The sequence below is a fragment of the Brachionichthys hirsutus genome, unplaced genomic scaffold (assembly GCF_040956055.1).
Source record: "Brachionichthys hirsutus isolate HB-005 unplaced genomic scaffold, CSIRO-AGI_Bhir_v1 contig_1180, whole genome shotgun sequence".
Classification (NCBI taxonomy): domain Eukaryota; kingdom Metazoa; phylum Chordata; class Actinopteri; order Lophiiformes; family Brachionichthyidae; genus Brachionichthys; species Brachionichthys hirsutus.
The window spans coordinates 18,259-38,948 of NW_027180734.1; the positions used below are offsets into that span (position 1 = coordinate 18,259).

Below are 20,690 nucleotides of genomic sequence, written 5' to 3' on the forward strand. Positions count from 1 at the left end.
GAGAGCATTTCCTTCCTGCTAGAGAACATTTCCTTCCTGCTAGAGAACATTTCCTTCCTGCTAGAGAGCATTTCCTTCCTGGTGAAGCTGTCAGAAGCTCCAGAAATATCGTAAAAGCTTTTTCTTAATTCTAGCCAGGAGCTGGGACAAGTAGAAAAATAAAAAAACAGGAAAAACAATCGGAGCGTCTCGTTTTCATGCGTCCGTCAAACCTCCGTTTGCGAGGCAGGTGCCAAGCAGGAAGCACTTCAAAATAAAAGCGGCATAAAGGAAATTGCGATGATAAAAAAAAACAATACAGGAAGTGTTAAACATAAAACACAGACATCAATAAGAGTAATTTACAGTGTCCACTCTTTGATCCCAGGGGGGGGTTGAATCGCAGTTGAAAAGTGGCGGAAATGCTTCTGTGCATGTGTCTCCGACCACAACGGAAGTGTAAAGTTTGTCTGTTCTGCAAATAGATTCGATCACTTTCCCTTTCGCAGCTTCGTTTATCATTTTGGCCCGGCGTTTTCAGAACCGCTGCTTCATTTTTAATTGTCCCGTATTTACACATTTCCCCAGTACTGCTCAAAAATGGAGTCTGCATGACGCCATCGCTGCGCGACTTCAGGTCGGACGGTGCACCGTGACTTACCGTGAGTTAAGAGCCTGCTCGAGGCGTCGCGCGGACCCGGTTCGTGCGTTCTACCCACATCTCCCTTCCCAGAGAGGAAGTCTCTGAACGCAATCCACCATCGCGCTTGTTTGCTTTTATTTTTTTTTGACCCGGAAGTTCTTAACGAAATCAAAGTTCGCAGGGAGGTGACATCTGGTGCTCCACACCTGACTTCATTGAATGAGGTTTTAGCCCATTTAGCCGACTCTCGGTCCGGATAGAAGACGCTCACGGTTCGGCCTGGAGAAGCGAGACGAAGGTTCGTTTATCCCCGCGGGCTAACGGCGAGCATCGAGCTGCAGAGTGTTTCACCCGGTGCCGTCACGGTTCCTCCGGCTTGTAGCTGAGCTAGCTAGTGGCAACATAGCTAACAGCTAATGGCAACATAGCTAACGGCTAATGTTTCAGTACTGATAAACAACGAAGCGCTGTAAAAAATAACGCTTTATATTGTAAATAATGGTGGTAAAGCAGCTTCGGGCATCCGGTTTTTACTTAAAATAAAACATTTTGTTGACCAAATGAATTTTATTTCGGATTTACTTTGAGAAATGTCTGCGACGCTGCTAACGCACCTAAGCTAGCTCCGGTAAGGACTGTTTCTTCCACCGGAGAGCGGCTCGTCGGCGGAACTATTTATCGGTCCACGTGAAATGAATCGGTATTGCTCGTGATTCGTCCACTCGCATCGATACAGTTCACAGTTTGTTAGAACGATAGTTTGTCTCTAAATTGGGGACTTCCATTCACAAAGGCTGCGCAGAATAGTCTCTTGGTTTCGGTGACTTTTCACATCGCAGCCTGTTTTCCAAAATTCCCTTTTTCATTGTGATCACAGAAAACGAAGGAAATGCAAATTGTGCGGTCAAACTGGTTTACTAGAATAATTCAAAGGTCCTGAAGTGGTCTTTGTTGAGAGAAAGTAAATTAATTCACCCTAACTAATGTATTAAAGGGGACATTATGATAAACTCACTTTTCCCATGTTTCTACACTATTCTGGTGATTTTGGGTCCTTATCAACCCAAAAACGGGGAAATGAACCATCCAGTCAATCCTTTGTAGTTTGGGTCGGTCTGGAATCACCTCCTGAAACACGTCTGGAAGAAATCGCTCCCCTTCTGACGTCAGGATTTTATTTATTGTGGTGATGTTCCGGTAAAAGTTGGCAAAAAGAAAATTTCGCGTGTGATCGCAAAGAACGTACTTTTGCTTCCTGGTTTGGGAACTGTTTGAGACAGAAATGAGGGACGCTGTCCTGCAGCATCTGTTTGAGACAGAAACGAGGGACGCTGTCCTGCAGCATCTGTTTGAGACAGAAACGAGGGACGCTGTCCTGCAGCATCTGTTTGAGACAGAAACGAGGGACGCTGTCCTGCAGCATCTGTTAGAGACTGAAGAAGCCTCTGGGGTGAGGTGAGATGTCTCCAACCGAACGCAAACGAGTCCGAATGATTCTTCTTGAAGGCAGTGATCGTACCCCGACCACTGATGCTAATTACTCTCAATCGCGTCCTCCGATCGGATGGCGGGGACCCCCCCGAACCGTGCGCTGGTTCTCCGATCTGAGTGCGTGTTTCCGGCGGCCCCCCTACTGGAGACTGTCTTCTCTGCAGGTGACGCGCTGGCGCAGGTCGTGGCTTCGTGGATAATGCGAGATAGTGGCAGTAGCCTGGCCCAGAATCGCTGGCAGGGTGACCTGGGTCTGACCGTTGTGGGACAACAGGACACAGGAGGAGGTAGGCTTACAACTGTCTCACTGTCCATACCGGGTGTGTGTGCGTGTGTGTGTGTGTGTGTGTGTGTGTGTGCGTGCACATCAGCGGGCAGCGATCGGTATTTGGTGTGACCACGCTGTGCCTTTGAAGCAGCTCCAGTTTTTCCATGCCCACTTGCACAGAGTCTTTGATCTTGAACGCACCACAGGTCTGCCTGACAGACGCTAAGGTGTTGGTCAGTGCTCTGTGGGTCCTTCACTTCCAGGGCTCTGCTCTTCTTTACGCTGAAGATGTTTCCTAGTGTCTTGCTTTGCTGCTACAGGTTCTAAATTGTTCTTATCTTCATCCATCAACCATGAAAAGTAAAAGTAAATCAGAGCTGCTGTGCATTTCTAACAGATTTCTGAATTGTAAATGGAGTTTTCAATGTTAAAATGTGATATTTTTTCCTGACCTGGATCAGATCCAGAAGACACTTTGATGCTGATGGACACCTTGGCGGCAGAGTTTGGCCGTTCCCCTCCCACCTATTGCCCCAATATATTAAAAACTAAGTTCAGGAGCGATTCTGCCTCCTCGTCGGCCCACGAGGACGAGCCTGGGGCCGTTCGCGTTTGATGAAAGAGACGACGAAAGACGGAGCATTCTGATTGGATAGGATTTGGGGATTTGGCATGCTTACGGCAAGGACCTCCCTGACCTTAAGCCGAACCAACATGGCAGGATATAATTACGTTTTTAACGCGTTCATGTGGATGGCATCTCTGTTCGAAGTGGAGGGGGAAAGATATTCGGTTTTAAAAACAACCCCCGCTGCGTGTTCACATGTCCTGAGACGGAGCGTTCCTGGAGCTGGGAGAAGTCCCGGAACGCCGTACCGGTGCGTACCGGCCCAGTTAAAGCGCTGGATGAGCTGCGTGTACCGGTACTCTCTACGTATACGAGATAGGTACATATGCATCTCGAAAAATGAGTTGATCATGGAAATGTTTCAGTTATTTCAGAAAATGAACCCGTAATGCGAACGCTAGACTCGTAGCGAGCAGCGGGCTGAGGCCGGATTCAGAAGATGAAGAGCAACAGGTGTGTCCGAGTGTTGCATTCCTGATGTCAAGTCACAGCCTCGTCTGTGTTGGGCCACGGATAAGACCTGGAGAATAGCTGAGGGGGGGTCCCCTTTTCATATGAAAGTAAGGGTTACATTTCATTTAGAAATCGCTCTCCCAGAGTCTGGAGGAACAGAATCCGAGCTGGTAGAAGTCCAGTCGGCGACGGTTTGGGGCGCACGCCGTCTGCCCGGTGTAACCCAGCCTTCAACCAGGAGCCTTCCGTCTGCCGGCGTCGTGCAGCAGAATCGACGCGGAGCTGCTTCGCTGCGCTCGATTGGCCGACCGACTCGCCTGCGCTGCGCTCGATTGGCCGACCGACTCGCCTTCGCTGCGCTCGATTGGCCGACCGACTCGCCTGCGCTGCGCCCCGTAGAGGAACGATGTGTTGCTGAGATTCCAGAGCCCGCAGACGAAATGGGCTGGAGGCCGCCAGCGAGACGAAATGGGCTGGAGGCCGCCAGCGGGACGAAATGGGCTGGAGGCCGCCAGCGAGACGCTCTCGGCTTCCACGGCACCTCAGCAACGCTGCGGGCCGATCGCCGCGTTGATGCGCTGATTTGCATAAAGCGAGTTCCAATTATTGAGGGCATAAATGAACGTGTTTCAGGAGCTTCACTTTCCTGGATGGAAACATTTTTATAACCTAATTTCGGTCCTTCATGGGCTGTAAACTGTAATTATCTATTTAAGTTTGTGTAACAAGTATGAACTCTGAAGGTTTGACTATTTATATTAAGAACTTTCTGTTGTCTCGTTTTGTTCATGTCTCTCAAGTGAAATGAGTTCCTGAATATGCTAATAATCACTTCTGACTTATTTTTAGGTGGGCTCCCTGGAGACCACCAAATAGACCCGGTGTCCGGATACAGCGTACGCAGCCCCATGCACCTCAGACTGGGGCAGAAAGACGAGGTGTGGACGGGAGAGTGTGTCGAGGAGGAGGAGGAGGAGGAGGAGGAGGAGGAGGAAGAGGATGCCATTGCTCGGGTCAAGAATTTAAGTGACGAGGGGGAAGAAAATCATCTCGATCGGGAGGACGGGGCTGAGTTGGAGATCAAGGGTTGGGATGACGATGAGGAGGAGGAGGAGGAGGAGGAAGAAAACGTGAAGGAGCGACACCAGATCAGTTTGGACTGGGAGGTCCCCGAGTTTCCATCCAAGCTCACTCGGCCCCCTCATTTGCATCCGCACCAACAGCATGGACGGCAGGAGGCAGAGGAAGATTGTGATGCTGCTGGAGAACACATTGCCCCCCAGGACTTGTTCAGGTCCCACCTCAACAGAAACAGGTCTCTGAGGAGGCGTAAGCGTCGGCTACATCGGCCGTCCCACGGGGACCCTGGTTTTCGACTCACCCAGCACTGGAAGAGCTGGCGCCTGCGAGCCCAGTGGGCGTTCTCGAAAGGACTGCGGTGGAACCGGAGAGGCCAAAAGTACGTTCTGTCCGGCAAGCAGAGGAGGCCAAAGGGACGTGCGCCTTCACCGTACGCCGGCGGAGAGGACGACGGGCCCACGGCCTCGGAGAGAGGTAACGGCGAGCTTCTGAACGACGCTTTGAGCGTCCGTAACGTACCGGCTGGGATGTTGTGTGTCGTCTGTGCATCACGTATGTCCTGTAATGTGTCGTAATGCGCTCTTCCTATTAAGCCGCTGCTGATAGCGGGCCGGCGCAGAGGATACAGGAGCCACGATTGGCAAAAAGAATTAGAAATGTGTCTTATCAGACCACAGGAAATATTTGCTTTTTATTTCCCCACTTTATTTAATTGTTTGAAAATCGGCATTTCAGAAACCGTTCGGAATTTCTCAAATGTTTATTTGTTTATTTGTGCTACTTAAATAAGAGGCTTTAAATAGTTTTGTTTTTTCTATTTACCTTTTATGTAGTTTCCTTGGACACAGGGTTGTATATTTAAAATTGAACATGTCTGCCCCCCAACTTTCATAAAGAGAAAAAAAAATCAGTTTTATTGTCCTTAGTACTTTGACTAAAGTACTTCTTATTCGATAAATCAATCCTCAGAAGTTATTCATCAGCTCCTCTTCATTTACATGGAAATGGGTAAATTACACTGCGTGTGCTCGTTTCTACCAGCGCGACACCGACGGAGAGACGGTAATGGACATGCAGTACAAAGACACGTAGGCATATTTATGGTTGGTTACAAAGTCATTCATCTCCCATTGTACATTTCCGGTAGGTTTCATGAAAGAAACTGTTTACAATAACTAAATCTGGCAGTTTTTAATATCTCAGTACAACAGATATTACAAATGTTTCTCCAAAAGTACACATTCAAGTCACACGGCCACAAAGGAAAATGTAGAGTTGTCCTGCGTATACCCTCGTCTTTCTCAGGGATGGGAGGATTCGATGGAGTACGTCTGAAGGTTTCTAATTCCCCGGGAAGCAAAGCGTAATCCTGGGATTAAGTGTGAAGATGACTGACCGCGTTCAGGAGTCTGTCGAGATGAAGGTCTCTCTGTCTTCTCTCCGGTAGATAAACGGATGAACGGCTGCGCTCTCTACAAGCAGGAGGAGCGCGGGCGGCTGCAAGCGGCGGTGAAACCGGCCGAGCTGACCATGACGGAGGAACACGTGAATTGTGTGACTGGTATGGGACACGTATCGACTCGTTCCCGGTCTGAAGGATCGTTTCCTCATTCGTGTTTTCCCTTTAATGCCACGACAGTCGGCTCGCAGACAGGAAGTCCCAAACAGAACGGGCCGACTCGGGGCGTGCCGTGAATCTACATTTTATGGGCGTCCGGCTCCTTTCGCCGTGGAAATAATTGCGATCTCGTTTCTTCTTTTCCCAGGTATTCTGGAGCAGACTCTGCAGCAGTACGGTAGTTTGATTCCCGTTTCTGTGGACGACGTTGTGGAGCGGCTCCAGGACATCTTCGGTCAGAGCTTCTCGCAGCCGCACAGGTACAAACATCCTCGAACAATTCCAGGTGACTCGATTCAGCGCAGGAAGTTCTCTCTAGCGTGTGACTTGTGAGTGAAGTTGCAGCTGGGTCGGTGCCGTTTTCCCACCGTTAGTGAGTTCCATACGTTTCGTTCCTCCACAACTTGCCATGCTTTGGCCTGACGCTGTTACAAATTGCAAACGTTCGTTTGTCAGCGGCACAAGCTAGCTTAACGCTGAGACTTTGTTCCGCTAGGAAGGCAATGATCCAGCACTTGATCCAGTCCTTCCAGCGCTCGTCGGGGTCGGCCCTGGCTAAGACCTTCAGGGTCAACTACAAACGCCACGTTCTGACTATGGATGACCTCGGAACTCTGTATGGACAGAACTGGCTCAATGACCAGGTACGGCGGTGACCTTTAGTGTTGCGTACTGAACGCAATAAAAGGATTTGTGTTCAGCTCCTGATTATTACCGTGTTGCTGCCGTTTGGCGAACATTCCAAGAATATCTGGACCAGTGAATGCTTGCGTTTTCAGAACCTCTCTCTCTGCCTCTGAAATTGTTCGCCACTATGAGGCGGTGTTGCGTAATGTAGATCAGCGGTCCCCAACCTTTTTCCTGGCACAGACCGGTTTCATGCCGGGCACTTTTTTCGCCGAATTGGGGGGTAATTAAATAAAAAAAGAGGAATATAATCTTACCAATAAACTTTATATTAAGCACTTGCAATAACTATTAAACAAGTATTACATTTATCTACTCACCATTAAGTTGTGATCTCAATAATCGCTTCTGTCCTTCATGTTCTCGTTTTTTATTTCATAAATTCCACATTCTTGTCTTTTACTCCGGGTTCTTGTCTTTATGTGCCGAAGCCATTTTGAACCCTCCGTTGCCTCGTTAACGAAGTTAATCAGCTGTAGATAAACCCGAGTTTTAAGTGACTCCTGGTTTTATCTGTTGAAATAAGTTTTCTTTTCTTGGAGGTCGTCGGCGCCTCTTCTTCCTCCTCAGTTGGACTAGAAGCTCTCAAAAGACGTTTGTTTTTTAAAATTAATTTTCGCTAGTTCACGTCTGTTTTTAGCAACGTATCACGTGACAAAGAAAATTCACAGGCGAATGTTACGTTGGAGAAAATCCGGTTGTTTTTCAAAATAAAACACCTTTTAGACGCTAATAATCAATACAACAGAAATTGTATAAATGAGTTATTCTTTCTGTGCGGCCCGGTAACAAATGCCTCACGGACCGGTACCGGTCCGGTGGTTGGGAACCACTGGTGTAGATTATCAACGCCACATTCTGAAATATTGTCACCAAAATGCAAGCGGAGCAGAGCTGCAACAGCGCCTCATCAATGCGGTCGGTGCAGTGGTCTCTTCTTTTTAAGATGTGGCATCATGTTTTGTTATTCGTAGGTTATGAACATGTACGGTGACCTGGTCATGGACTCCGTGCCGGAAAAGGTAAGGGATCCAAAAGTGTCTTGTTTTGATCGGCTCCATATTAAATGACCCAAGTGCATTCTTGGTATTTAAGCATAAAGCAGATGAGTCGTTGTGAACACAATTTATCACCAAGTAAAACGCGAGGAGCAGAGGCGATGAAGGCCCCCGAGGGTTTGAACGACGGCCCCACTCCCAAAGACGGATGCTCGGATTGTAATCTGAATTTACAACATGACAGAGGCGGATTGCTTTACGGTCTGCATCATTAGCTTATACTACCTGCGTTTTCTGAATTTCATTTTAGAAACGCATTTCAAAAGTTTGGACAGTTAAGGATATACAAATCCAGAAAACGGTCTTTTGCCACCCTGACCAAAACTCAATGGTAGTTGTTTTACGGGTGTTAAACATTCATTAGGATTCATGGTGATCAGTAGATAAAGAAGTAAAAGCTAAAACCCTAATTGAACCAAACTAAAATGAAACGCATCAAGTAAAATGTGAAAATGACTGGATTAAAGGAGCAGTGCAAGACTTAACGTTGCAGCTGCTAACCTGTATGTAGAATTGGTTGCTTCACTAACTCTTATTCTGTGAGAAACACATTTCCCACATCCAGCATGGCCTAAAGATACACATATGTGTATTCTCAAACTATAAAATAAATAGCAGGTTGTTGGTGTTATCATTTCGTTTCTTATTAAAATGTTGACTTGTCTCTCTCGTCTTTTATAGGTTCACTTTTTTAACAGCTTCTTTTATGATAAGCTAAGGACAAAAGGCTATGAAGGAGTCAAACGGTGGACCAAAAATGTGAGTATGTGGGGGCGGGGGCTCATATCTGGGTTAGTTTAGTTTATTTGTTTGTTTCAAGCAGAATAAAAATAATATAATACCTTTTTGTGTACAAGAGACCATATATCGACCAAAGAAACAAAAACCCAACAAATATGTCCAAAACAAACACCAAAGTTCATGAAGTAAGCGCTTAAAGTTGTTGGTAGTGACTTCAATACTTGAGGTTGTGGTTTCCAAACGGCACCATTGGTGTGCTGTGAGTCACCCCAGTGCCGGTCGTGACCTCCCCGGGAACCCCTGTGGTCGGTCACTCTGGCACGCCTTCATTTGATTGGCTGCTAAAAGCCTCCATGCAGACGATCTAATACTGTGAAACTTCTTTTGCTAAGGGGACCCCCCCTTTTGGAGCAACCCTCAAATGTAACATTTACAAGACTAAAAACGTTTTCTTCCCCTCCTCACATAATCCTTGGCAGAAGGAAAGATGTATCAAATGCATGTATTTTGAAAAATTCCTGGATTCAGACCATGAAAAGGATGTGATCCAGAAGACATTTTGAATTATAATGCATGTCGGACCCCTTTATGACTGCGATTTTTGGTGAGTATATTTTAAATGGGAAAATCTGGATTCCCCCCCCCCCCATCCAAAAAGGTATCCGGATCACTCAAAATGTTATGGAATCTAAGACCGAGACCATCTTCAGATGATTTTTTCCGAAGCGCCAGCTCGTCCATCTTGTTGCTTAGGGATGGGAAATTAGAAACATTCCAGGTAGGGGCACTCGTCTGTGGAGGTGTGCGAGTCCTCCGGCGTGCTTCCCTCTCCTACGGCGTCCAACTACAGACCAACGCCGCCACAGACGCTGGTAATAGTTCCGTGGGAGTGCCGGTCGTTGACCTGAACTTTAGTAGCTTTTCGCGGGTGTGAGAGCACAAAGACGCACGGTTAACGTACGAAACCAACCGATAGAGCGGACGAGGGCATCAGAGGCGGATGATGAATGGAATGCACATGCCCGTCTGCATCGCTAACATAATTTTTTTTCTGTCCGTCAGGTTGACATCTTTCAGAAGGGTCTGTTATTGATACCGATCCACCTGGAGGTCCACTGGTCGCTGGTCAGCGTTGACATTCCTCGCCGAGCCATCACTTATTTTGACTCTCAGCGAACCCTCAACAGACGCTGCCCGAAGGTAGAGTCCACATCGCAACACTGAAATGGTTGTCGGTTATTATTAGGAGGGGGTAGGTAGTTGTGCTTCTCGAGGAGGTGTATTAGCACCACTCTTTAGATGGAATTTAATAATAAAGTCTTTGCAAAATTACATTTAGAAACATTCAAGCTGTTGCCGGTGCAGTTTTTCAGCGTTTTAGTTTGTCTCGAGTAAATAATTCCGCTTCGTTGCGTGTGTTAATCGTTTGATTTAATCTTTTGCTTGTTCTTTCCAGCACATTTTTAAGTATCTGCAAGCGGAGGCCATCAAAAAAGACCAACAACCATTTCTGACTGGATGGAAAGGCTTTTTCAAAATGGTTAGACACTTTGTTCGTGTTTTTGAAATTTGGCCCAAATTAAATCACATTTAAGATGATTTATTGGAACAGAAGTTACACATTAATCCCAAGGTCTAACTTGCATGTGAACGGATGTGCAGATTATTCTGTTGGGCCGTGTTGCGGCGCGTGTAGAAACATTGCTGTGTCGGTAAATTGCTCATGTGTTGAGGATTGTGTGTTGCAGAATGTGGGGCGTCAAAACAACGACAGTGACTGTGGTGCTTTTGTGCTGCAGGTGGGTTTATCACGTCCATTGCCCACATGCAGGAGGAGAAACACAAGTGAGGGATTTATAGTCACAATTTAACGGGACACTAAAATGTCCTTTTGGTTAATTTCAGGTACAAAAAGGGCAGAAAAAATAACTTAAAATGCTTTTATTTGAAAAATGCAAACAATATAATTTATATAAATAAAAGTGACATTTGGGTAATATTTCCAATAAATTAGACTGAGTTTTTAAAACTATTGTATTGTAACAATAAAAAAATCTTCATAAGATTATAAGTTCAAACTGTAAACTTTGAATACTTGACAGCAACAGCCTGACTATGACAAATGTAATTACCGGTACTACTATACTACAACTACTACTAGTACTACTAACTATTCAAGTTTAAAGTTTTTTGGCTAGAAAGATTAACTTCTCCACATTTTCTGTCGACGCACAACTTTGGATTTCTCCGCTTGCCTTAGTTAACTAGTTAAAGTTAAAGTTAACTCGCTAACTTTAAACGGGAAGCCAAAGTGTGTTTGTGTGAGATGTGAATGTGCCGTTACAAATGTGTTATTAACCTGACGTGACTTCCTTTCCTTGTCTATTCTGCAGTACTGCAAGTGTCTGGCATTAGGGCAGCCGTTCAGCTTCGGCCAGCAGGATATGCCACGGCTGAGGAGACAAATGTACAAAGAACTGTGTCACTGCAAACTCATCCTGTGACCCACACCAAACCTCTAGGACTGCTCCCACCCACGGTGAGAAGGAGAGACAAAGATCTGGCAAACAGAGGATAAGGGGAGCAAATTGATTGCTAAAAAAAAAAGAAAGACTTGTCCTCTACCAACATCCAGAGCGGGTGTCTCTTGATGGGGATTTTATTGTTTTACTGTTTTGTCTCTGCTTGTCTTTTCCACTTTTTGGAACTTCTGATTTGAGAAAGTGTTAACTTTCCATCCCATCAAAAAAATATCTCAATGATCCCATTGAAATATGACGAGGCGCTCCTGTCGAGATGGAATAAACCTGATATTTAATGCTAAACTCCTCTACACTGTGCAGATGTCGGGTGGGTTTATGAATGATTTGTCTCATTCTGAGCAGCCCGGTGGCCCCTCATGCGTTCTGTGTAGTGTCCTATTCCAAATGTGAGACGTGAGAAGCTCTTGAATCAATGTCTTTGGAAAAAAACAAGAAAAAGCCAGAAGATCTCGTCCCCCGTTGTGTTGACGCCATGCGGCCAGCGCGTCACGTCGGCCGCTGGAGGCGTTTCCTCTGGATTATTTGTTAACATTTTTGTAAATTGTGTTTTTGTGAAACTTCTCTTTGTAGACAACCGAGAACAGAGTTCCAGCTTGTGAAGCCCCGTTCTCGCGTTAATCCTAGTCTACACGTTATCGGACACGTGACTGAAATGCCCGCGGCTCAATCTGTCTTCATGAGGGGGGGTGTCTGAATCCATGGATCAATGCCCAAACGAACCAGGACATGCTTTTCCTGGCTATGGGCATGTCGATACATTTGGTTTTCTGTTAGCGTGTTGGTACGCTTATTGCTTTAAACAAATTGTGTTAAAGGGCACCTTTTGATTTGTTATTTTCGGACAGAAAGGATCCTGTGGTTAGTATTTCGTTCAGTTCAAGAGTTGCTTTCGCTACACAACAGATCCAGTAATTAATGTATTGGAGTTAAAGTATCCTTCCTCTTCTTTTTTTTTTTTTTTTTTTTTTTTGTAAACAGAAGTTGGATTAAGAGTTGACTGTTTTTTTTTATATATATATCTTCTCTAATGCATTATGATAAAAATAAAAGTACACGGTGAATATGTGTGTGTGTGTGTATCAGTTCTCCCACGTGAATGAAGAGTCTAAAATATTTTCTCCAGTGGAAGGCGAGTAGCTTCCGTCTGCTTTCCCCGTTTGTTATTCTTCCACAGCTGAAAGATGCCCCCCCACCATCCACACTGGGGTGGGTGGCCTGCCCACTAAACTGCTTTACTAATACTATCCAGAAGAAAATGTACAGAAGTCATTAGTATTATGGTTGAAATGGTTAAAAGCGCAACATTAATCATGAGTGATGGTGAACTATTCTACTCTCTATTACCTTTGACTGGATATATAACGCATGACTTATTAATCTTATTAAGATGCAGTAATCTTCACCGTAATTGTGCTGCAATAAAATCTGCCTAAATGAATGAAACCGAAGATCATCTAAATTTTCAAAAATAACTTGACCTTTTGTTTTTAGTAAAGTTTAAAAAAACAGTGACAGAGTCGGGAGAGTTTCTGTTGGTGTTATTAAAATGTTATATTACAAGGGAAAACGTGAAATAAAAAGAACAAGATCAGAGAGGGAATTGTCTAGTAAAGCACTAGACGAGTCTAGAGCGGGTCAAATGTAGACACGGCAGCACACATTCTCTGGATCTTCTGTTTTCCTCAAGCATACTTATTGGAGACATTTTATTTTTCACTGCGTTCCATTCTATCAGAGTATTTGTATATATAAAATGTAATATTAATGGCGCTGTTGTTCAAAACTGAAACTATTTGTTACTTTGCATTACTCCTGTCTGGACAGCATTGAATGTGAATGTATGTGTTTATATATTTTGACTATTATTTACCCTGTAACCCCAAATGTTTGGTTTTATTTCATTTTTACTTTTAATGATTATGGTTCTTTATACTTGGATAGAATGGCCATTAGTTGTTAACTGCTTATTCTTGGTTGTCAATGATTTTCAATAAAATACAAACCTGCACACACGGAACACAGTATCATAGAAATGGAGGCGGGGGCAGGTCTCTAGGTTTGGGACTGGGGGGGGGCTTCATAAGCTTATACTGTACCGGTATATACTAATCAATCATCTTGATGTCAGAGCGCTGATTGCTGCTGCTGTTCTTTCTCTCCCTGGCTTTTTGCTGCCCCCACCCCCACGTGATCTTCTGCATTTTTTTGTGTTTTACATGGAGAATATGTTTTATTTTCGCTTGTATGAGACATGCCGTCTGAGGCATGTTGTAATAGAAGTGGGTTGCGTAATTACTTGTTAATCTTGTCTTGTGTATGCAAATCAGAGTGCATCGGTTTGTTAATCATGTCGCGTATTTGCAAAACAAATTTCACATTGTAAAACACTCTTTTAAATGTATGATCTAAAGGAATTTAACTCTATACTTTTGGCCTGAAAACAAACAAACAAACATTCTTGATCTCTTTTCCATTGGAGCAGTTTCAGGGCCAGTTCAGAGCAAATCCACAAATCAGGGCTGACACTCATCTTGATGACAAACCAGCGTACCCGCTCACCAGAGCATGAATCCAGTAGAATGTGGTGAACGATGTGATCGATCGGAACATTCACCCATTTTCTGTCCTCTTTTCCTGTGTAAAGCCATTCGGGGAGTCGGAGCCGATCCCAGTCGGTTTTTGGAAGGTGATGGCGTTCGCCCTGGATGTCAACAAGATCACCATTTTACAAAAGAATGAGACATACAGACAACATATGTTGTGTTCTGACGCCAGTCGATTTAATTTAACTTCTCAGAGAAGAGGCCATAAAAAAGTACGTATACGGTGATTGGCCTCCCAACTCATACCTCTGCTACATCAGCAATTACAATTGCTATTAAAAGCAAATGTCCTCCTGTAGATATTAGTCTGATTTCATTTCAAAAATATCTTTAGACCCCAGATTTCGTGGAAACGTGGAAAAGTTTCATTGGCAGAATTCTTGCAGTTTGTTTCCCTTCAAACTTTAATTGCACAAACTAAAATAAAAAGATAAAAATCTTTTCGTGAAAATAATATATATTTTTTATCAGTTTGGGTCTATTGACACTAATTCATTTAGAGCGAAAGGGTGTGAGCAGGCGCTGTAGGAGATAAACTCAAGATCCCATGTTCTTTTGTATCACTGTTATGTTAATAAAGTTAAAAAGAAAAAGAAAAAAAAGGTTCCGGTCACCACGACCCGCCTACTTTATAGTCATTGGTCAATGACAGCTCTCGTGGGCGGGATTACACCGACATGACGGCGACGTGCTGCAATCAGAAAGCCGCGTAACGTATAAAAGACGCTTTCGCCGGCGCTCCTTCCTCTGATGTGATGGCGGCTGCGTGCGGAGACAGGTGAGCAGCCCGCGTTTCGTGGTTTTAGAGAGAAGGTGCTGGATTGCGTTTAGTCCGGGAGCCGCTGGGCAGCGCATCAACGGGTTGCTGCTGGTTCAGCGCCAGCAGCGAGGCCTGCTAGCCTCCCGTGGCGAGGCGTGCTAGCAGCGAGGCGTGCTAGCAGCGAGGCGTGCTAGCAGCGAGGCGTGCTAGCAGCGAGGCGTGCTAACAGCGAGGCGTGCTAGCAGCGAGGCCTGCTAGCAGCGGGGCCTGCTAGCCTCCCGTAGCGGGGCCTGCTATTAACCCGTTCTTGTTTAGTGATGCGTGGGTTTCTCACGGATGGCTCCTTTCTTTTTAGGCGGTGGTCGCTGTCCCTTGAAGTATTTGAAGTTCATTTAATGCCAGCCGTCGCTAGTTAGCATGCTAGCGGCTTGGGCTAGGCCTTCGTAGTTTCGTCGCACATGGTCGCGGTGGCGCGGCCTCCGAAGCGCGGTTTCCCCCGGTGCGTGCGTGAAGCCGCTCCGAATTAGAACATGAAATAAAACATCGGGTCGTTATAAAGTGCTCTTAAGTTTACGCATCAAAGAACGGAGCAGTAATTGTACTGAACACTGAACTTGTTGCTTTTCCTCTGCTTCGCTTCTTGCATATTATGGTCTGTCGCTCCACATCTGCTCTATCGAAATCGAACCGCTTCCCTCTGTGTTTCTAGGGCTCGGTGTAACGGCTCAGGCCCGGTCCGGTACCGGGAGGACTGCCGCCATTTCCGTTCTACCACGGGTGGGTGTGACAGGAAGTCGAGCTCCGGTCCCTCCCAGCAGGGAGCCGGCTCGGCGGGTCGGCGCCGCAGGGATCCCTCCTGCCTACGTGTGTTCTGCAGGACATTTGCTGTGATGGTAATTTCTCTGTGATATCCACAAGGTGGCGCCCCGGGTGAGGGGGGGTTGTACTTGCCGTGGCTGCATTGGAGGGACCGATGTCGGTGCTGAATCGACGACGATGCTGAATTCCCCCCCCCTCGTGTTCTGGTGGGAGCCCCTGGGCGCGTCCGACCCGTCGAGCCGTTGGTGGGTAAACTCAGAATAATGCTGCGTTCACACGGTTCTGGTCGGGTGGCTGTGTAGGGGGGGTCCTGGGCCGCTGTATCGTGATGAAGCCCATGCGTGTCATCTGACTCTGTGAGCTCCTGGTGTGTCGGTCGCTTTTGTTAGCGTTTTGCTAGCTTGAGTCCGGCGCAGCAGGAGTCCAGAGGCGTGATCACAAACCGTAGATTCTGAATACGGCGCTGACCCAAGGAGCTGGATTAATCGTCCCGGATTGTTGTGGCTTTGACGGATTTGTGTTTTTCTTTTCATCCTCTCGGTAAACATCAGAACGTTGGTGCTGGATGAAGCGGCTGGAATGCTGAGTCGAGGGTTTGAGGACCGGACCTGACGCCGGCATGCAGGTACGAGTCGGTTTGCTGACTCGGCAGGTTTTCTTTGGAGAGGCTGAGCGGTTGCATTGGCTGCAGGATAAAGAGTCTCTGCTTTATTTACAGGTGGTTCTGTTACCTGCCAGCCGGTGGTCTGGCGGTCACAAAGGGGTTTGTGCGGAATCCGGTCCGAATCCTGGTGGGGGAGGGGCTGACCCTCGAGGGGATTCGTCAGTTCTACATCGACGTGGAAAAAGAGGTGAAACATTTTCTGTTGAGCTGAACTGAAACTCCGTCTTGACGGGGTCATGGTACCGAGCAAAGGTCGATGGTCGGAGCGTCGTTGTAGAACAGTTCCACATTCATTCCCATCAGAGTGACCGCGCCCTAAAGACCACGGCTCTGAAAGGCAGCCTGTGAACGGAGCCGTTTTCAGGTCTGCCCCGCCTTTGAGGCGTTGCCTCCGCGTGTCTGTGCAAACCAAGGTTCCCTCTCCACCCATCTGCAGTGTTGGGAATGGACGAAAAGTTTCTTGGTAGAGAAACTGATCTGCTCTCCACTGTGGCTGGGTTCAAGTCCTGGACTCGCAACAAAATGGCGGATTATAGAGGCTCATCTTGAAGCCGCTCCGAGCAGTTTAGGAGTTTCGGCCGTGCTAGTTAACAGACGGGTGTACTGTAGTACAACGGACTACAACACCAAGGCAACGGGTTTGCTCAGCGGCACGTGGGACCGGCCGGCGGTTACAAGAAGCCCATCAGCCTCCTGCAACATTTGGAGGGGGGGGCGACCTCTTTAAAAGGATCAAGACGCCGTCTATCAGCAACACAATGCAGTGTTGACCTCTGTCCCCAGAATCCACACCTGGGTGCAGCTCGGCATGTTAGATTACCGACCCGGAATCTGTGTTTGACTAGAAACGTTCCTCCTCGGGCCGGAGGTATCTCTGTCCACCAGGTGTCCCTGGACATGAACTGACCTGCCAACCAATGGAGAACTATTTCTTATGGATTACTGAATTTACTGGTAAAAGCGTCCTGATGACAGTATTTGGTGTGTGTGTGTGTATCAGACACACACACACAAGCCGTCCTCCATTTACTCGGACTAGACTGCCATTTCTTAGATTTCAACTTTTACATCCAAACTGAAATTGTTGTCTACAATTTTCTTCTCTTAGGATTGGTCGGGGGGGCGATTTGGCAGAAGGAGTTTCCATTAACTTGATGACTGATTGATGGACGAGCCCTGAAGGACGTTGAATCGTTCTACGGATGCCCATGAATGTGGCTGATCTCATCTCGGAGCAGCTTCATGCCACCTCCATTGAACACCCAATTATTTTACACGTCTTTGTTTCTGTTACGAGCTGGTGCTATATAAATAAATAAAAAATTCAGCTTGATCTGCGGAATACCGATTTGTGTATTTATTTTCGGTTTGTATTCTAAGATCATTGTCCGAATGTTTATACATTTGTAAACATTTTCTGCCAGTTTAAAAATATTTATATCAAATGACTTTAATTTTCCAGAATGTTTTTCTCCATGCATTGTAAGGAAGATGGTTGGAACAAGGGGTGAAATGAATTTTAAGTTTTCAAATTGCATTTGTCAAAAAGAACTAAGTGTGTCCTGGTTGGATGAGTTGTTGTAAAGCCAAATCATCTGGCTCTCATTTCTCCAGGTCGGGCCAGAGGCCGAATATCTAATTTGGTTTTCCATTAATCATTACCTCTTCAAACACGGTATTTTATTTATTGTGATCCTCGTGAAATTAAAGGTCCCAGATTCTACCCGTTCACAAGTTAATTCAGTTCTCAGACACTTATATGAAATATCTGCAAAAACAAACAGATGCTGCAGGACAGCGTCCCTCATTCCTGTCTCAAACAGATGCTGCAGGACGTCTGTTTGAGAATGCCTGTACACTACATTTAATCATGTGATATTAAAATAGATTTAAACATTTAATTTATACTTTACATGATATGAGAGAGTTGTAATTATTTGTTTAATCACAGCATTTGAATCTAGTTTAAAAGGTAACAGTATAATGAACGGGTAAACAGTCTTGTTAAATTGGATATGGTCTCAAACTTAGTGATTATACATTTGTTGAATTTGCTCTGTTACCTGTGCCTGGCTGGAACGCATGAACAACCACGGGCCAAAGGAAAGCCGGAGTGGATGTGAACAAACAACATACACAAGTCAGAGGGACTGGAAGAGGAGATGCTCCAACACACGGGTAACGGAGGAGGCCGTTCTACAGTAGACGACCCCCCCCAGCCCCCCCCAGCCATGACGCTGAGTCCAGGGCTCAGAGACTTTAACACATCTCTAGAGGCCACTGCGAAGGAAAGCCCGTCTCAGTGGAGGTGAGAGGAGGAACGAATCACGCTGATCTGTTCGATTATTAGGAATATCCAAGTTACCATGGTTACCATGGTTGCAGGGTTTTCGACTCATCATCAGCAAACACAACGTACCGTTAGAACCAAGGAGTGATGCTGGGAACGGGCCTAGAACAGTCGTTCACCACGGTATCCGTGTAGAGAGTATTTCTGATTAGTTCCATGTATAGAGAGTATTTCTGATTAGTTCCATGTATAGAGAGTATTTCTGATTAGTTCCATGTATAGAGAGTATTTCTGATTAGTTCCATGTATAGAGAGTATTTCTGATTAGTTCCATGTATAGAGAGTATTTCTGATTAGTTTCATGTATAGAAAGTATTTCTGATTAGTTTCATGTATAGAGAGTATTTCTGATTAGTTCCATGTATAGAGAGTATTTCTGATTAGTTTCATGTATAGAGAGTATTTCTGATTAGTTTCATGTATAGAGAGTATTTCTGATTAGTTCCATGTATAGAGAGTATTTCTGATTAGTTTCATGTATAGAGAGTATTTCTGATTAGTTCCATGTATAGAGAGTATTTCTGATTAGTTCCATGTATAGAGAGTATTTCTGATTAGTTCCATGTATAGAGAGTATTTCTGATTAGTTTCATGTATAGAAAGTATTTCTGATTAGTTTCATGTATAGAGAGTATTTCTGATTAGTTTCATGTATAGAGAGTATTTCTGATTAGTTCCATGTAGAGAGAGTATTTCTGATGAGTTTAAAGTTATCTTTGAAAATAAAACAGAGAGCTGTTCTTTCATAAATAAAGACATTTCCAAAGTGACCCCAAACCTTTGAAGGTTAAGTGTGCGTCGTTGATCGACATCTATCGATCCAGTTTTCAGTTAAAACTTGTCCTGTGTGTGCGTGCGCGTGCGTGGTTCATCTCTGACTGCAGCGTGTTTGGATCACGTGATCAACAACACTGACTGGAGCGACAAAGGCCTGTTTGTGCGCGCGTGCGTGTGCGTGTGTGTGTGCGGCCTGTTTGTGCGCGTGTGAGTGAGTTTATCGACCTTTAAAACTAACGCGGAAGCTGCGCGTCGCTCGAACCGAACGTGAGACCGGGACTCGACCCGCGCCGGTTCGCTCCATCACCCCGATCAACAAGTGTCCCGCGCACCGCTGGAGCCTTTTCAGTCGCAAATGCCCGCGCACGGAGCCGCGCTCCGCGCCCTCCCATTGGTCCACACCGACAATAGAGTGGAGCAACTTTCCAAGTGAAAGGCGCATATAAGCGCAGCGTGCGCGCCACAAGCGCGACGACGAGCGCACTGAGCGGAGCGCCAAAGTGATGACAGCCGCGACCGGATCGGTAATCTCGGAGAAACGTCAAATATCCCGGTAATCAATCCGCTGCGACCTTCCGCGTCCGGTAATTACTTAACTCGGATCAGGCTGATCGATCGGACTCCGCGCGTTCTGACCCGAACCCGTCCAGCATGTACAGCATGATGGATCACGAGCTGAAGCCGACGGGCCAGCCCCCGCCGCACCAGGCCCCCCAGGGCATGTCCCCGGTCATGACCGGGAGCATGACCGGGAGCATGACCGGGAACATGGGCAGCAACGGCGGCTCCCACCCGGGCTCCAAAAGCGCCTGCTCCCCCGGCAGCGACCCCATGGATAAGGTCAAGCGGCCCATGAACGCCTTCATGGTCTGGTCGAGGGGCCAGAGGCGCAAGATGGCCCAGGAGAACCCCAAAATGCACAACTCCGAGATCAGCAAGCGGCTGGGCGCGGAGTGGAAGCTCCTGAGCGACGCCGAGAAGCGGCCGTTCATCGACGAGGCCAAGCGGCTGCGCGCCGTGCACATGAAGGAGTACCCGGACTACAAGTACAAGCCGCGCCGCAAGACCAAGCCGCTGCTGAAGAAGGACGCCCCGGGGGGGAAGTACCCGCTGTCCGCGGGGAACCTGCTGGCGGCGGCGCAGAGCCAGGGCGGCAGCCCGAGGATGGAGAGCTACGGCTGGGGCCCCGGCGGGGCGTACGCCGGGCTGCAGGGCGAGGCGCTGGGCTACACGCAGCCGCTGCACCGCTACGACCTGTCCACGCTGCAGTACCCGCCCGCCATGACGGCGGCGCAGACGTACATGAGCGCGGCCAACTCCTACAGGTGAGCGTGTTTCCACGGGGGGGGGGGGGGGGTCACGTAGTTTACGCGCGCGCTTTGGTTCAACGCCCAATCATAAGCGTTCTGAACAGAGTGTTGAAAATCCGCGTGACCCGCCGCGGCGACCGCGACACGGTGATTTGACTTTTATGCAAACCGTTTAAAAAGTCTCCAACGTGACCGCGCAGCAACAGAAAAGTCTCCGC

At 46.7% G+C, this 20,690-nt stretch overlaps 2 protein-coding genes, 1 long non-coding RNA gene and 1 other non-coding gene across 4 annotated transcripts; all 4 read left to right on the forward strand.

Annotated features, from left to right (window-relative positions):
• Window positions 1-2,312: 2,312 nt before the first annotated feature.
• LOC137916589 (sentrin-specific protease 3-like) lies at window positions 2,313-11,150 on the forward strand. Its single transcript, XM_068759583.1, has 11 exons — window positions 2,313-2,400; window positions 4,312-5,016; window positions 5,990-6,103; window positions 6,309-6,420; window positions 6,657-6,804; window positions 7,822-7,869; window positions 8,587-8,664; window positions 9,709-9,846; window positions 10,103-10,186; window positions 10,395-10,445; window positions 11,040-11,150. Exons 1-11 carry the CDS (start codon window positions 2,313-2,315, stop codon window positions 11,148-11,150), a joined length of 1,677 nt encoding a protein of 558 aa, XP_068615684.1.
• A 3,369-nt stretch (window positions 11,151-14,519) lies between these two features.
• On the forward strand, window positions 14,520-17,377 carry LOC137916592 (uncharacterized). Its single transcript, XR_011106519.1, has 6 exons — window positions 14,520-14,570; window positions 15,262-15,329; window positions 15,471-15,616; window positions 15,923-15,996; window positions 16,090-16,222; window positions 17,144-17,377. It is a non-coding gene; the product is annotated as an uncharacterized lncRNA (long non-coding RNA).
• On the forward strand, window positions 15,692-15,830 carry LOC137916593 (small nucleolar RNA SNORD10). The gene has a single exon (XR_011106520.1). It is a non-coding gene; the product is annotated as a small nucleolar RNA SNORD10 (small nucleolar RNA).
• A 2,436-nt stretch (window positions 17,378-19,813) lies between the features above and the next one.
• Window positions 19,814-20,487, forward strand: LOC137916590 (transcription factor Sox-19a-like; the record flags this gene model as incomplete). Its single annotated transcript, XM_068759584.1, has 1 exon — window positions 19,814-20,487. A coding segment is annotated over exon 1 (674 nt), but the record flags the coding sequence as incomplete, so codon positions are not given.
• Between the last annotated feature and the right edge of the window lie 203 nt (window positions 20,488-20,690).

What these genes read in the sequence shown, in the direction of transcription:
- LOC137916589 (XM_068759583.1), top strand. Translation starts at nt 2,313, where the DNA reads ATGCGAGATAGTGGCAGTAGCCTGGCCCAGAATCGCTGGCAGGGTGAC. An exon ending in TCAAACGGTGGACCAAAAAT is followed by an intron (nt 8,665 to 9,708) that starts GTGAGTATGTGG and finishes TCTGTCCGTCAG; the next exon opens with GTTGACATCTTTCAGAAGGG. An exon ending in TCAACAGACGCTGCCCGAAG is followed by an intron (nt 9,847 to 10,102) that starts GTAGAGTCCACA and finishes TGTTCTTTCCAG; the next exon opens with CACATTTTTAAGTATCTGCA.